This window comes from Chironomus tepperi, unplaced genomic scaffold (assembly GCF_022539635.2).
Source record: "Chironomus tepperi strain 1889 unplaced genomic scaffold, CSIRO-AGI_Ctep_v1 contig_450, whole genome shotgun sequence".
NCBI classification, from domain to species: domain Eukaryota; kingdom Metazoa; phylum Arthropoda; class Insecta; order Diptera; family Chironomidae; genus Chironomus; species Chironomus tepperi.
In genome coordinates this window covers 725,234-741,188 of record NW_027226572.1, presented here as the reverse complement: position 1 = coordinate 741,188, position 15,955 = coordinate 725,234, and the positions used below count along the sequence as shown (strand labels likewise).

At 31.9% G+C, this 15,955-nt stretch overlaps 6 protein-coding genes across 6 annotated transcripts; 4 read left to right on the top strand and 2 right to left on the bottom strand.

Moving 5' to 3' along the window:
• The first annotated feature begins 138 nt into the window (after positions 1–138).
• Positions 139–3,090, top strand: Tbc1d22 (TBC1 domain family member 22). The gene is made up of 4 exons (XM_070650899.1): positions 139–852; positions 1,142–1,851; positions 1,922–2,145; positions 2,234–3,090. Exons 1-4 carry the CDS (start codon positions 383–385, stop codon positions 2,366–2,368), a joined length of 1,539 nt encoding a protein of 512 aa, XP_070507000.1. The 5' UTR covers positions 139–382; the 3' UTR covers positions 2,369–3,090.
• Positions 3,091–3,368: 278 nt separating this feature from the next.
• On the bottom strand, positions 3,369–5,800 carry Gga (ADP-ribosylation factor-binding protein Gga). Its single transcript, XM_070650898.1, has 5 exons — positions 5,658–5,800; positions 5,429–5,599; positions 5,306–5,373; positions 5,168–5,227; positions 3,369–5,106 (listed from the first exon to the last, which is right to left on the bottom strand). The coding sequence occupies exons 1-5, from the start codon at positions 5,698–5,700 to the stop codon at positions 3,568–3,570; spliced, it is 1,881 nt and encodes a 626-aa protein (XP_070506999.1). The 5' UTR covers positions 5,701–5,800; the 3' UTR covers positions 3,369–3,567.
• Positions 5,801–6,204: 404 nt separating this feature from the next.
• CysRS (cysteine--tRNA ligase, cytoplasmic) lies at positions 6,205–8,767 on the top strand. Its single transcript, XM_070650948.1, has 3 exons — positions 6,205–6,426; positions 6,498–7,394; positions 7,522–8,767. Exons 1-3 carry the CDS (start codon positions 6,294–6,296, stop codon positions 8,673–8,675), a joined length of 2,184 nt encoding a protein of 727 aa, XP_070507049.1. The 5' UTR covers positions 6,205–6,293; the 3' UTR covers positions 8,676–8,767.
• Positions 8,665–10,092, bottom strand: LOC139098687 (uncharacterized Golgi apparatus membrane protein-like protein CG5021). The gene is made up of 4 exons (XM_070650949.1): positions 9,873–10,092; positions 9,750–9,814; positions 9,453–9,684; positions 8,665–9,071 (listed from the first exon to the last, which is right to left on the bottom strand). Exons 1-4 carry the CDS (start codon positions 9,879–9,881, stop codon positions 8,760–8,762), a joined length of 618 nt encoding a protein of 205 aa, XP_070507050.1. The 5' UTR covers positions 9,882–10,092; the 3' UTR covers positions 8,665–8,759.
• A 403-nt stretch (positions 10,093–10,495) lies between these two features.
• On the top strand, positions 10,496–11,812 carry mRpL1 (mitochondrial ribosomal protein L1). The gene is made up of 2 exons (XM_070650902.1): positions 10,496–10,723; positions 10,787–11,812. The coding sequence occupies exons 1-2, from the start codon at positions 10,533–10,535 to the stop codon at positions 11,676–11,678; spliced, it is 1,083 nt and encodes a 360-aa protein (XP_070507003.1). The 5' UTR covers positions 10,496–10,532; the 3' UTR covers positions 11,679–11,812.
• Positions 11,813–14,428: 2,616 nt separating this feature from the next.
• Positions 14,429–15,589, top strand: LOC139098655 (uncharacterized). Its single transcript, XM_070650900.1, has 2 exons — positions 14,429–15,088; positions 15,384–15,589. Exons 1-2 carry the CDS (start codon positions 14,464–14,466, stop codon positions 15,539–15,541), a joined length of 783 nt encoding a protein of 260 aa, XP_070507001.1. The 5' UTR covers positions 14,429–14,463; the 3' UTR covers positions 15,542–15,589.
• The last annotated feature ends 366 nt before the right edge of the window (positions 15,590–15,955 follow it).

The following is a 15,955-nucleotide window of genomic DNA, read 5'->3' as shown; positions in this document are numbered from 1 at the left end:
TGAGTTAAACTTCAGCAAAAGCACAAAAGCTTTTATGACATCTTCATACAGCAGTGAAATTATAGAAATCTATTAGTTCCCACAGTCAACTAAAATCCGGCAATGTCCATATATATTTAGACAATTTTTGCTTTGATAAATAAAAAAGATTAAAATAAAATTTTTAATAATAAATCGAGTATTCTCGTGTTATAATACATTTAAATTAACTTAATAATATGATATAGATAGTGCCACACATATTTTAATTATTGTTGATATCGTCCGATGTTCGGATTTTGAAGAAAAAGTGTTTAAATAAGTTTTTTTGTTGTAAAAATTTTCATTTTCGTAATATTTTCTCCTGTTGCTCAGAAGAACTTTTATTTTATGAAATTTAATAATGGAATCTAATCATGAGAATTCATTCTGGAAGAGTAGTAATAGGACTGTGCCTGGTAGACCGTCGCCGAAAAAGGACATAAAACTTATTAAGGGCAAAGGAGGCACGTCAAATTCGTCGGCATCCTTTGAAAATTATCAAAAGTCCGTATCGGATGCATGGACATTGTCGGAAGATGAATTGACTAAGGAATACTGTATTTTGTCAACTGATGATCCAAAATTAGCCCGACGATCAGCTCAAAATTCGTCCAGAACACACAAAAATCCACAACAGATTGCTGTTGTTCATAAGGCAAATTCTTCTTTTTCTACGTCATCAAACAATAACATCACTATTACTGCCACAATTGATGCCAATAATCATGATTTACACAATTCTGATGACACGAATGATAAGAGGAAGCTATCGACGGTCTATGAAAATGCATCAACTTCTGTAAATAATAAAACATCTAATATAGAATATGGGTGAGTCATATGATAAATTTATGATGTGTAAGGAATGAAAACTAGCCGGTATTGTTGATTTTTGCTTCCTTATACTAAGCTACTAAAATTATAATTAGCTTTTTAACGGTTTTTGAAAATTTAAAGATATAACCGTCAAAATATATTTAAAATTCACCGATCTAAAAGCTTAAATTCAAATCCAAAATGACGGTTATTTTTTTAAAAAGTTTCTAAACGGCCGATGAACTTAGCAGTTTCTTATCAATATATACATACAAATTAACACAATATTATTTTTCATTAACAGTCGTCTACGGCAACGATTCAATTCATACCCAGGTCGACCACAATTATTAAAATTTACATCAATGTCCATTAAAGACGACGCAGAATCAAAATTAGAGAAATTTTCAGCAATTTTAGAAGCAGATTTGTTAAATTTGCAAGCTCTTAAAGAGCTAAGTTGGTCGGGAGTGCCAAGGAAGATGAGGGCTGTAATTTGGAGACTACTTTCGGGATATTTACCAACATCACTAGAACGACGTAATTCGGTATTAGAAAGAAAGAGGATTGATTATCAAGCATTAGTCAAGCAATATTTTCATGCTGATGCACGAGATGAATCTCAACAAGATACATTTCGACAAATTCACATCGATGTACCACGTATGAACCCCCATGTTCCTTTATTTCAACAACAACTCGTACAGGAAATGTTTGAGAGAATTCTCTTTATTTGGGCAATTAGACATCCAGCTTCTGGATATGTTCAAGGTATAAATGATTTAGTTACGCCATTTTTCATTGTTTTTCTGCAAGAGCAACTCGGAACTGAAAAGGATTTAGAGACATATCGTTTTGAGGATCTTCCGATTGAGCAACGAGACATAATTGAAGCTGATTCATTTTGGTGCATTAGTAAATTCCTCGATTGTATTCAGGATAATTACATATTCGCGCAATTAGGCATACAGGAGAAGGTGAATCAATTAAAGGAATTAATACAAAGAATTGACGGTAAATTTGCACATCCATATCATTTAAATACATGCAATTAACTTAATTGTGCCATAAATTCCATTTGCAGTAACTTTACATAAGCACTTGCAAAGTCACGGTGTTGATTATTTGCAATTCTCATTTCGCTGGATGAATAATTTACTGACACGGGAACTTCCACTTTATTGTACAATTCGACTATGGGACACATATCTCGCTGAATCCGATGGCTTTGCTGTATTTCAATTGTATGTATGTGCAGCATTCTTATTGCATTGGAGGGAACAGCTTTTACAGGAAAAAGATTTTCAGGTATGCTTTGGATTAGTTTTTAATCCTTAGATTTAAATCATATTTACTGAATCCTGACAGAATTAACTAAACTTCTATCTCATTTTAGGGCTTAATGCTTCTCTTACAAAATCTGCCAACACACAATTGGCTTGATTCTCACATTAGCGTACTGGTGGCTGAAGCATTTAGATTAAAATTTACTTATGCGGACGCTCCACAGCATTTAAAAGTTAAAAGTTGACAAATTAATCGGATTTTGCTATAAAGAAAAATATGAAAAAAGTGCGATAATTATTGAAACGAAAAAACTAAGGAAAAAATTTGATTAAAACTAACTTTTATACATTATTGGTGGTAACTACAGTTGTTCAGGTATAATGACAAATGATTATGGTCTCATGCATTGACACCGGGGTCATTTAAGGGACATTTCTAAATTTACACAATTTTTCAAACCGAGGACCCCTTATACAATAGTATTGATTGCCTCAATCCCCAAAAACTGATTACAAGTCATAAATTAATCAAAATTTGTACTAAAGATTAAGAGTTGTTAATAATTGTGATTAAATTTTTGGGAGGTCATTCACAAATTACGTCCTAAATTCTTAATGTTGGTTCACAAGTTTGTGGATCAATGGAACCGATCAATAACATTTTCCGAATTTTAAATAATTCGAGTGTCAATGAACTTTATCGTACTGTACATTTTTTCGTGGTTGTGAGACCATAAAGGCATATATTATACTAAAAACATTAAATCCTTTCCTTCCTTCCTTCTTCTTTTATCATTTTTTATCGAAACAAGAAAGTGAATATAATTAATGAAAAAAAGCAAATCTTTGTGAAGCTGTATCTATGTTCCCATCGCTGGATGGTTAATTTAATTAATCTGGTAGACAAAAAAGGTCAAATGGATGTTTGTTGGTTTGAACTATGTTTGGAAATCTTGGGTAATTTGTGGATTGATGATTGAAAATTGAAATTTTGTTTTAACGGCTTTTTAAAATTTGAATCAGAAACCATACAATTCCAACAATTTGAAAATTAAAACCTTTCAAATGTTTTGAAATGTATGAAACAATGAAAAAATCTTATCAAATGTTTCAAAACCTTTCAATTCCAATTTCACAAAAACCATACAAATTCACAAATTTTTGAATATTTCCGTTACAAATTAACAATTTTTCAATTGACCTTCAAACTCCTGAAAAAATAATTGTATAATTACTACATTATAGTTATAATAATGATAATTGGTTCTTTTATTAGATAAAACACATCTAGACAGAGATAAAATAATAATAATAAATGTTTTTTTTTCTTCTTCAGTCACTAACTAAGTCATTTTTTCAGGCATGATGATCAATTAATGCTCTCTTATCTTCTTGACGAATATGAAGCATACAAAAAAATAATAATTTAAAAAAAAAAAACTGTCTAACTAGTAAATGGAATGTCTTTAACTTCAATTGAAACTTTTTCTTCGTCTTCGTCATCTTGTATATTGTAAGTAAGTATAGCAATCATATTGACAGGTTGTTGTGTTGGATTTAGTAATAATACTACTTGATCTATAGTTTCTGTTGGTGGCTTAAAAGGCTTAACAGCTGGCAAGTCTCGTCCTGAAGCTTCTAAAATTCTTAATTTGCATGGTTTTGATACGCTTGCATCAAATGTAAAGTTATTAATTGCAACACTTCCTTGATTCATGACTGAAATGACCAGTACAACGACGTCTTTTGCTGGCCGGTCTTTAGTGAAATTGACAACGACTTTTAGGCCTTTCGGTTCATCTAAAATTGTTCGTGGTGCTTCAATCTCGCTTGGCTGGATGTTAGATAAATCTATAATAATGTCTTTTAATGCAGCCTTTTGTGGTGGCTGCGGAACAAATAAATTTTCTGCAATTAAAGGTGGAACTTCACTTTGTGGAGTTTCACAAATTAAATTTTTCACATCATCGTCATTGACAGGCTTTGGAACTTCTTCAATTGGTGAGGTACTTTCCTCTTCAGATCCTACAAGGAGTTTTGTCTTCATCCCACTAACAATTGAATCCAATTCACTTAGCATTGCTTTAGGCTTCTCATTAACTTTTTGTTGTGTTGGTTTTGTAGGACTTTTAATTGACGAATCCGTAAAATTTCCAAACAAATCATCACTAATTGTCTTATTTGCCGGTTTATGACTATTTATCAGTGCCATTATATCAATGTTACTATTATTGGAAGCTTGTTGTGACGTCATGACTTGTGGTGTCAATAAAATGTTATCAATTTGAGCACGTAATGGAGATGCTGTTTCAGATGTTGAAAATATATCATTTAATTCACTAAGCGTTCCATTTGATGTTTCCTGGACTTTTGGAGCTTCTCCTAAACTTTCAGCTACATCGAGTAAATTTGTTGTAGTTTTCATTGTCTTTACAGTTGGAATTTTATTGATAATAATTGCTGTATAATTTTCAATCGTTCGATTCATTAAATCAGTCGTTTCCAAAATCTTATTCATAAAGGATTCAGAATCATGTGATTCTTCAGCTAATCGGCAAACAGTTGGCTTCAATTTTAAACAATTTTTGTATATTTCCTGAATTGTACTTAGCATATCATCGCTAGCATTATTGACGTCAATTTCATCGAGCATTTCCTTGAGTAAAAGTGCATTCTCGTTAGCACTTTGAAGATCCATAAGTCGACGATTTTGGATCTGAATACGTCTGTCATTATCACGTACCATATTTTGAATCATTAAATTAGCTGCCTCAATATCCTTTTGATTTCTACTTTGAAGAAGTCGCTTAAATTTCTCTGATTCCATTAATTTTAATGTGCTGTCTGTTGACTTCTTACTTGGTGCTATCACATTCTTTTGTGGCTCATGAACAACGCCTTGTGTACGCAACATTGTATATGCTTCTTTTATTTTGCTTAGTTCAGGATACTTGTCAGTCCATGTAAATAGAATGTCTAAAATCTGTAAAAATGTTTATGTTATTATCGTAATTATAGTAAGTCATAAAAGTGACATTACTCACTCTATTTTGTATTTCCAGCGGAGTTTTATCACCGAGGAATTTCTTGCTGACTAAACGAATCTATGGAAGAAGAAGATAAAAGAGAAAAATCGATTGTTATCGCCGAAAAAAAGCTCTTTGTCCATAATCAATACTTACCAATTCATTTAAAAACTTAAATTTATTGATTTCAATTTGGAAATTTGTTCCAAGTACATCCATACATTCTGTAAAGGATACAAAGCTATAAATCATGTTTTAATTGAGCCGTAAAATATTTACCTTCTAAGCAATCTAAAGCATAAAGGCTTTCTTTGACATTTTGTGACTGAATTTTGTTTGCTAAAATTCTTGTGGCATGTACGTTCAATTCCGGCTCTTTTTTTACCAATAAACAAAATGCATCCACAGCAGACAAATTAAATTCGTCCATTAATGGATCTGTTGCTTGATCTGAATGATAAGTTTTGTGAAAATTATTATTTTATTGAATTTTATTGAATTTACGTACCCAAATATATTTCCAAATTGGCGAGTGACAGCTCTCGACTCATTTTAACTAGATTAATTATAAATTAGGACTGTAAAGAACCGAATAATTGCTATAATTAATAATTATTTATAAGACAGATAAAAGTGTTCTGATTTTTTCGAGAAAGGGGTATGCAACTTGGTTTGTTTATAAAAAATAAGGGGTAGAAAATTTAAAATTAGCATTTTATGTGAAATTTATTTCCATTGTGCAACTTTTTGTCATGTTGTCCAAAGTTAATTACTTAGCTGTATTCTGTTAATTCTAGCAACTTAATATTGTATTTATAGCATTGAACTACTTTATGAATATCCTAGAAAGCTGAAAATCTATCAAAAAGCCAGTTAAAATTGGTTCCGAAAATTACGTTAGAAAAATTTCAAAAGTCAATTTTCAAATTTGAAACGACAGTTAAATATCAATTAAAATCAAATCTCTATCAAACATAAAATTTGAACAAAACAAGTTAAAGTTAATTACTTATATGAGTCATAATTGCGCTGTGAGCATCAATAACTAATAACATTTCAATCTATCACCCAGTGATTTCGTCAGCAACACATTTACTTGCGGTGATTTACTATTTAGTCAAATTTTTTAATTTATTGAATTAAAATGTCGAGGAAGCAGCAAGAGTGGATTTCTCCTGAGGATACAATCCCTAAACTAAGGCTATATAATAGCTTGTCAAGGAAGAAGGAGGTTTTTAATCCACAGGATGGAAAACTTGTAAAATGGTATTCATGTGGTAAGAAAAAAAAAATTTCTTGGAATTAATCAAAAGATCCAGTAATGTCTATATATGACTTTGATTTACAGGTCCAACAGTATATGATGCAAGTCATATGGGCCACGCCCGTACTTACATTTCTTTTGATATTTTACGCCGTGTCCTTGCTGACTATTTCGGCTATCAAATTTACTTTGTGATGAACATAACTGATATTGATGATAAAATTATAAGACGTGCAAGGCAGAACTTCCTGTTTGAAGAATATGTAAAGAAAAATGTATCACTCGAGGAATTTATCGAGAATGTTAATACATCAATGGAAATATTTCGTAATAAAAAAGCCGAAAATAAAGATCCAGATAAGGCAATTATGATGGATAGGATTTTAGCAGGCGTAGAAGCAGCCGAAAATAGTTTACGTCAAGCAGTCGAGTCGGCGAATGATGAAGAAATTCCAAAGGCTAGAGTACAGTTGCAGGAAGCAGCGAAATCACCAATTAGTGACTGGTTAGATTCTCAATTCGGTGCTACTGTAAGAGACAAGAAGATCTTCGAGACGCTCACAAGATTCTGGGAAAATGAGTATAATGAAGATATGGAGGCATTGAATATTTTGCCACCAAACGTACTGACAAGAGTTACTGAATATGTTCCTGAAATTATTACATTCATCCAAAAGATTATCGCTAATGGCTATGCTTACGAATCAAACGGTTCTGTGTATTTTGATGTAGCTAAATTCGATGCTGCAAAGCAACATAATTACGCTAAGTTAGTTCCTGAAGCTTTTGGTGATACAGCACAGTTGCAAGAAGGCGAAGGTGATTTGAGCGGTGATCGTGGATCTGAAAAGAGATCACCAAATGATTTTGCTTTATGGAAGAATAGTAAGGAAGGTGAACCAGCATGGGAAAGTCCATTCGGACTAGGAAGACCAGGATGGCATATTGAATGCTCTGCTATGGCTGCTGAAATCTTTAAAGGTAATTCATCATTTTTAACGGTTTTGTAAAATTTAAATCCAAAGATCAAATTTTGAACCTTCTAAATTCAAAATATTTTTAACCGTTATTTTGGAATTGAAAATTTAATTGATCTAAATCTTTTCAGGTGACTTGGATATTCATACTGGTGGAGTTGATTTAAAATTCCCTCACCACGACAACGAAATTGCACAAAGTGAAGCTCATTATGACCAAGGCGGTTGGGTCAAGTATTTCCTTCATACTGGTCACTTGACAATCTCTGGATGCAAAATGTCAAAATCACTAAAGAACTTCATCACAATTAAGGAAGCATTGAAGCAACATACAGCAACACAAATTCGCTTTGCATTCTTATTACATTCATGGAAGGATACACTTGATTATAGTGCAAATACAATGGAAATTGCCATAAGATATGAGAAGCTTCTTAATGAATTCTTCCTTAATGTCAAGGACTTGGCTCGTCAGTACAAAACAAAGGAAATGAAGAAGTACACTGAACGTGACTTGGATTTAAGTAATAAATTCTTTGATACGAAAAAAGCTGTTCATGCTGCATTGTGTGACAATATTGATACAAAATCAGCACTTGATTCAATCCGTGAATTAATTTCACATGCAAATATTTACATCCGTGACATTCAATCAGCTGTCAATGTTCAATTGCTTGAGGAAATTGCAATTTACATCACAGAACTGCTTCAAATTTTCGGTGCAATTTCCAATAAGAATAAAAAGTTTATTGGATTTCCAGCAAAAACAGCTGATGGTGAGAGTGAAAATAAGGAGGAAATTCTAATTCCATATTTGTCAGCACTTGCTGATTTCCGTAAAGTCGTACGTGAAAGTGCATTGGAAGTAAAAGCTACAAAAATCCTTCAATTATGCGACGAATTAAGAGATGAAATTTTACCAAATTTAAGTGTCCGTTTAGAGGATAAAGAAGGCAAGTCAGTCATTAAGCTTGTCGATCGTGAGACATTAATGAAAGAAAAGGAAGAGAAGAAGAAACGCGAGGAGCAAAAGAAGGCAGAACAGCTTGCAAAAGCCGAAGCTCAACGTCTTAAAGACAAGGAACGCGAGGAACAGCGTAAAATTAATCCGAAAGACATGTTCAAGTCACAAACTGATAAATATTCAGCATTTGATGAAGAAGGCTTGCCAACACACGACAATGAAGGCAAGGAAATCAGCAAAGGACAACAGAAGAAGCTGAAAAAGTTACAGCAACAACAAGAAGTTAAATACTCTGAATATCTCAAATCAGTTACGAATTGATAAAAATTTTTACATGTATTTTAAATATTATTAATATTATTAATGCATAATAAATCATCCCTTTTTTTCTATTACTGATGTGCTTTACACAATGCCTGTGTTATTTGGTTGATTTACGGGTGGCTGTGCTCGACTTAAGAAATTTCTCAACAATTCACGTTGTCCGAATGCCTTAACACCATCTTTTAAGTTACTTCCAAATCTACATTTTATATATCCGTGGAGATTTGCTCCACTCAGTGTCAATGCAATCATGACTAGAACAAGCCACTTAAATTTAAGTCCGAAAAGTGCCACAATGAAGAAAAAGGCCCATAAAACTGGAACAACTGCTAGGGCCAGCCAAAATATTCTCACTTCTCTTGGATTATGTCGATTTATTTGCTGTGCTTTATCCTGCAAAAATGTATGACATTAGAAAATGTTTTATCGTGTCGGAAATTGTTTGCCGGCTCTTTAATGATAGTTTTGTTTGGTATAAACTAATTGATAATAATGTTAATGTCACGACAGTTTACAGTTTTAGAAGCATTAGATAGCACGGACGTTACGGATTTATTTCGGTTTTTAACGAACTTTTAGAATTTGAATTTTTGAAAACCATATAATTTCAATAACATTTATAGTGTTTTGGTACACTTTTGTATCAAACGCTAATATTTTGAATTTAAAATATCCGTTAAAAATGCAAAAATAAAATTTGCACTTGAAAATGTGAGACAGAAGATCCAGCAACAACAAAATCACGACATTGAAATGCAAATTAGCAGCACTTACCCTAGATTCATATACCCAAATGGATTTTCCTTCGTCATCAATATAATTCCACCATCTAAGACCTACTAATATCCTTCCTGTAATATTTTTTACTGTCCAAAAATCAGCCGAAAGCAGCAGGACTATAAATACGAAACTTGTTATAAAACTATCGGTAAATAACGATGAAAATAGATAAAAGACTATGGCTAAAGATCTGAAAAATATATGAAAAAATGTGACGTATGGATGTCTGGAAAGAAAGTTTATAATTATTTAGTGACGATTTTTAGGCAATAAAAATTTATTGTAAATTACTTCAATCGACTTGATGATGTGTTATCATTGAATTCTTCGCCAAATTCATCCTCAAGCAATGGAACCTACAAGAAAAATGAATAATCAAAATTTGCTGTATGCATCAAACTATAATTAACTTACCGATGCCATAATATTCTATTTAAATTTACTAATTTTAATTTTTTTTAAGGAAGAGATCAAAAAACTTTTGTTTTGTTGGCGATTGACATTCAGGGGTGGAAAATGAACAGACACTGTTTCATATTTTCAATGTTTTATGATGTTCCTGACTATGACAGGCTTCTGGATTTCATATGCTGAACAATTAATACGTTATCTGCTAACTTTTGATAGCACAATGAATAAATATGTATTGAATGATGACTTTTTTGACAGTTTGACGGTTTCGCAACCCTGATTTCGAAATATTTCACACCCCTTTTCGAAAATCAATAAAAGTTCTGATCGGCTTTTATGAATACGCTTCTAATAATCCTATTTGATTAATTTACATCTACAACAACCACTAGACATCTAAAGTATAGCCAACAAAATTTTTAATTAATACGATTTTAATAAATTAAGATCTAACGTTTTTTTGAATTTTGAATTTTTGAAAAGTTCAACAACCTGAAGTTGGCTAAAATTTATTCCTTCAATCATATTTTTATTAATTACAGCATATTGAGCAACATTTACAACACAAAAACAAATACAATAGTTCGAAATATTAATTATCTTTTTCGAACATAAAATCCAGTCATTAAACATCCACTAAAAAGCGTGTAAAAAAGTCAAAACATGCTTAGAAATTTACCAAATTTATTAAATGCAATTAATTTAAGTAATCAAGTGCGACAGAATGTAAGAACATTGTATGTGAGTGCCACAAATGAGGCGGCACGTAAAGGAACACGTGAGAAGGCACGCAAGAAGAAAGTTAAGGTAGAAATTAAGAAAGTTGGATTCATTCCACATAATTTGCGAAAAAAGTAAGAAAAATCACAAATTTTGTTATTTAAAGGCACAAATTAATGATGACATAACTTTTTCAGAGTTAAAGTAGAAATAAATAAGCATGTTGATGATTCATGGAAGCCAATTTCCACAGATGATGTCTGGATTGGAAAATATTGTCAATATCCAGTATTTTCAGTTCAAGATGCTATAAAATTCCATCGTGAGACTCATCATCCAACAATGTACAATGTTCCAAATGCAGGACTCATAGCTGAAATTCAGTTAAACATGCAAGGCGATAAACCGACAAGATTTGTTGAGAATTTCCATCGAATGGCACCAATAAATCACAAGTTTGATCACGGCGAGGAACGAACGATTTTAGTATTGGCGAAAGGGCAAGAAAACATCGATATCGCAAAGAACGCAGGTGCAACATTAGTCGGTGATGTTGGATTAATTAAGAGTATTCAGAATGGAGATCTTTCAATTCAAGAGTATCAATATATAATTGCCCATAATAACATCCTTCCTGATTTGGTTCATGTCCGTGGTTTAATGAAAAGACGTTTTCCAAATCCAAAGAGTGGTACATTAGGCAGTGACTTAAAGGAAATGATTGAGAAATTCATGAACGGAATAACATACAGTGCATTAAAAGATGAAAATCAGCAAAATTTTGCACAAATTACGACACAATTTGGCACATTAGATATGGATGAGAAGCATTTAGAAGATAATTTAGTTCAACTATTAAAGGATATCAATACAATGAGACCGAAACGAGAAGGTAAATTCATCACTCGTGTCTTCCTTAAAAGTCCACCATCCAATGAGGTATTGAAAATTAATCCATTCGAATACGTGCCGGAAGAACAAACATTTACATCGAAAAAGAAACCTGCTGTGTTAGCAGAAGAGGATCATGAGGAAGCAGATGCTGACGATGATAACGATGAAAAGGAGAAGAAGGAAGCCGTTAATTAATTTCTAATGATTTCATTTGTCTGCTTTTTTCCTTCCTGTCGTCTCATCTTTAGACACTGAACCATCAATTAGTTTTAGTTTGAAATAAAAAAAAAGGTTTTTTAAAATAAAAACTGATGACATTGCACATCAAAGATTTTTTCTTGTTCATGTCTTTTTCAATTTTTTACAGTTCTTGGGAGTCGTGCATGATATGGGTGACTGAGGCAGTAAATTGAGATTTTGGAAGTTCAACGGTTTTGTAAAATTTAAATTTTTAATGATTCTGGAAGTTTTAACGGTTTTCTAGAATTTGAATTTTTAATAATTCTAAAGATTTTAACGGTTTTGTAAAATTTAAAGAGAATACAATAAATTTTGAATTTTACAAAGCCGTTAAATTTCAAATTTTAAAAATCCGTTATTTTTCAGCTCAATTTTTCAATTCTCAAAGGACAATGCACCACAGTCAAATAATGTACTGTAGTCTATAACATACCCATAATATACATATACAAGAATTGAGAATGATACTGACAATTCAATGGAATGCAATGCAATGATGCATAGTAAAAAAAATTAATTAAATTGATTCACGTTCATTCGAAGTCGTAGAAAAAAAAAAGTTGATGATGAAGACATTTTTTTTTGTGCTCCATATTCTTTTCATTCATCCATCGAAACGTGGGGTAGTTTTGTGAAAAAAAGGGGGGTAAAGTGAAAATGTAATTAACGTTCATCTTTTTTAGTGAGAATGAAAGAATAAAACGTGATGAAACATTCTCTCATCGACTACAATTTTTATATCACAGAAACATGCTGAACAAGACAGCTCAATTTAGTTTAGTGACGATGCGAACATGAATTCGTCTTTCGTACATTCTTTCAGTCTTGCAAATTTGTAAAGGTTAAAATTGCAGAAAGAAGAATGTAATGAAGTCATCAAATAAGACTTCGGTGCATGTTGGAGCTTATTTTTTGCAAATCAAGAAATTCCATTTTTAACGGTTTTGTAAAATTCAAATGGCCAAGAAGTAATTTATTGAATTCTACAAAAGCCGTTACTTTGAAATTTGAAAAATCGTTACTTTGAATTTTAACGAGTTTGTAATATTTAAATTAAAATACATTTTTTTCAACTTTAAATTTGAATTTTACAAAAACCGTTATTTTGAAATTTTTAAATGCGTCTCGAGCTTTTAAGCTTTATAGCTTTTCATCAAGCCTTAGTCATTTAAATCGACTACATTCTATCAAGCATCACAAAAACTGATCCTAAAAATGACTAAAATACCATCAAGTGACTCAATGAACTTCGATAGATCTTTGACATATTTTATCGTATCTAACAGATGAAAAAGCTTGAATTTTCTTTTCATTTTCCTTCTTTCTTTTTTTTAAATAACATAAAATACCTGATAGCAAAAGAAGCGAAAACTGCTCACATCTGGCACGTGCAAATCACTGATTTGATTGCATTTTCTTCTGCTCTTCTCATACTCTTAATATTTTTACAAGCTGCTGCTCCACATGTACATTCTCATCTTTTTAGATTTTAATAAAAAAAGGTGAATAAAGGATAATGAAAATAGAATTCATCTGGATGATAAATGTGATTTTATTCAGTGGCATATGAACTATTGATTTGATATAGAATTCTATAATGAAAATGAGATCATATGTTGAATAGTTTTAGGCGAACTATTCAGATAGAGGATTATGGAGAGCTGTGACAATTGAATGAACGTTATTGAGATGATCCTCATATAATGAAGGTATTGAAAAGGTTTATTGACTGTCCTTAAGTCTGAAAAGGTTGATATCTATTGCTTCCATATTGAGAGATCACCATTATTGCTTTAAGACTCCCAAGTAGAAAATTGAAAATATAACAGTCAAATTTTATTTGAAAATCTGAGTAAAATACAAAATGAGGCCAACTTCAAGATACAGAAGCCAACTTCAGGACAATTAAGATTTTGTGTGATTAAATTAATTCAACTTTTAATGATTTAGACTACAAACATAAGCATTAACTATAATTCACTGCCATTAACAAAGGTAATTAATCATTAAAAATTATTTAAATTGATCAATTAAGCTCAATATTAATTTGTGGACAGTTTTTAACCATTTTTTTAAGATCCAGTAAAAGACAAAAGACAAGGACAACTATAAAATTGAAAACAGGAGGTAACTTAATCAATAATATTGCAAAAATATAGCACTCTGATCTGTTTGTTTCAATATGTCTGTTTTTAATTCTACATCATGAACAAATGCATGTGTAGAAGTTACAGACTTTCTGAGTAGCAACAGGCTGCAATTGGTTGTTTGGATGTCTAGTTAAAGTCCTGTCGTGTAATTGGTCGACTGCATGTCTGGTTACAGCCGTGTTTTTGGTCGACTAGATGTACAGTTACAGTTTTTAAATAAGACTCTTGTATGTCTAGTTGAATCCGTGTAATTAGTCAACTGGATGTCTAGTAACAGCCGTAAAATTGGACGACTGGATGCCTAGTTACAGCCGTAAAATTAGACGACCGAATGTCTAGTTACAGCCGTATAGCTGATCGGCTGTATGTTTAGTTACAATCATATTTTATGGCAAATTCCATAAATATCAAATTAATAACTAGGCATAAGAATAACCAATCCCAGCCTGTTCTACTCGGGCTTACCTCAATATTCAATAATAATTGATTACGTCATTAATATTTCACCTGTTCAAACAATATGTTAAAGACTATTAATATCTACTTCAATTAGGCATATTCAGTATCAATTCAGAGCCCAATTCGTGAAGATGGTACCAGTCATTAAAATTGCACTTTTATTATTTGCCATCATCTCTGCAGTACAAAGTACCAGAGGTCCTTGTAACTATTGTGATAGTGAATGCATCAAGGAGAAATTTGGAAATACTTTGAAAATCTTTCAACGAATGGAAAAGAAGAACTCGTTTAATACAATTAAGATTGCTGATGAAAAGACGATGCATTTTAATGTGGATATTGCTGAAGGATCAGCCACAATGTATGACACAGAAATAAGCAATTTATTGGGAGCATCAATCGTGAATGTAAAAATGTCAGTAAATCCAGACAAGACAACAGGTTCTGCAATTGGTACTTTTTCAATCCCAGATCTTCATATAGTGAGTCATGGAAAGGCTAAATTTACCACAAAGAATAATGATAAGATGTCTGGTGTTGAAGATCTGAACATCCCGCAAGAAATTGACACTGAAGGGGAACTTACAGCCAAATTTAAAAATATGCTGATTGATTTTAACATAAATTTCAATGTTGACAACAAGCCTAACAATAAGGTGTCATTAGTTCCAACAGCATTTACGATAAAATTAGTCTGCAAAAATATTAACGACTCAACATTCAACTTTGAACCTACTAAGGGAATATCAATTAAAAGTAAATATCCTTACTGTACACTGAGTTAACTAGTGAACAAAAATACGATAGAACTAGTCATCAACTAGTGGATGTTAACTTGCCGTATAACTTATAACGTATTTTTGTCCATTCATCGTTCCCGGTCGACACAAATTATTCATGTCAGCCAAGTGGTGGTCATGTGGCATCCATGTTGCAGTTTTCATGTTATCTGCCACTTGGTGGCCACAGTGGTCTTCATCTGGCTGACATGAAATACATGTGTTGATCTTGGTTCCAATACCTAAATTGATATAATTTATTACCTTTTTAGGAGCAATCGAGAAAGCTTATTTGAATGTTATATCCAAAAGTAAAATTGAAGACTACTGTGAAACATTGGTTGAAGGAAAGGAACATTCATTGGACATTGACTCATTTGCAAGTTTTGAGAAATTGTTTAGAAGAATTGTTTTTGATGCTAATTGTTAATTTCTATAATAATTGATATCCGATAATAAATTACAAATGGAGAGACAAGTGCCCTGACAGGCAAAGAGCATGCTTTTATGGTACCTAAAAGCTGACTTTTTTAGCTGTCAGGTTTGATGACTTTGTATGATTAATACTTTTTCTTTTCAAATTGCGCGATAATGCTTCTGGAATGAACATATATGTAAATTTTAATATAATCGTTAATTCTTTTTTTGAAAAAAGTTCAGATTGTATTAAAATTTTATTTCATCATCAATTGTTTTCTTATCATCTCATCACTCCAGTAAAACTCTCTTTTTGACATTTTTGTATAAATTTTGCATATAAAGTCTTTATTGAATCAGTTTCATTGTAGAATCTTTAGAAGTATCATCATGGTTTTAAAAGGAATATGTATAGTTGCTGTATTAG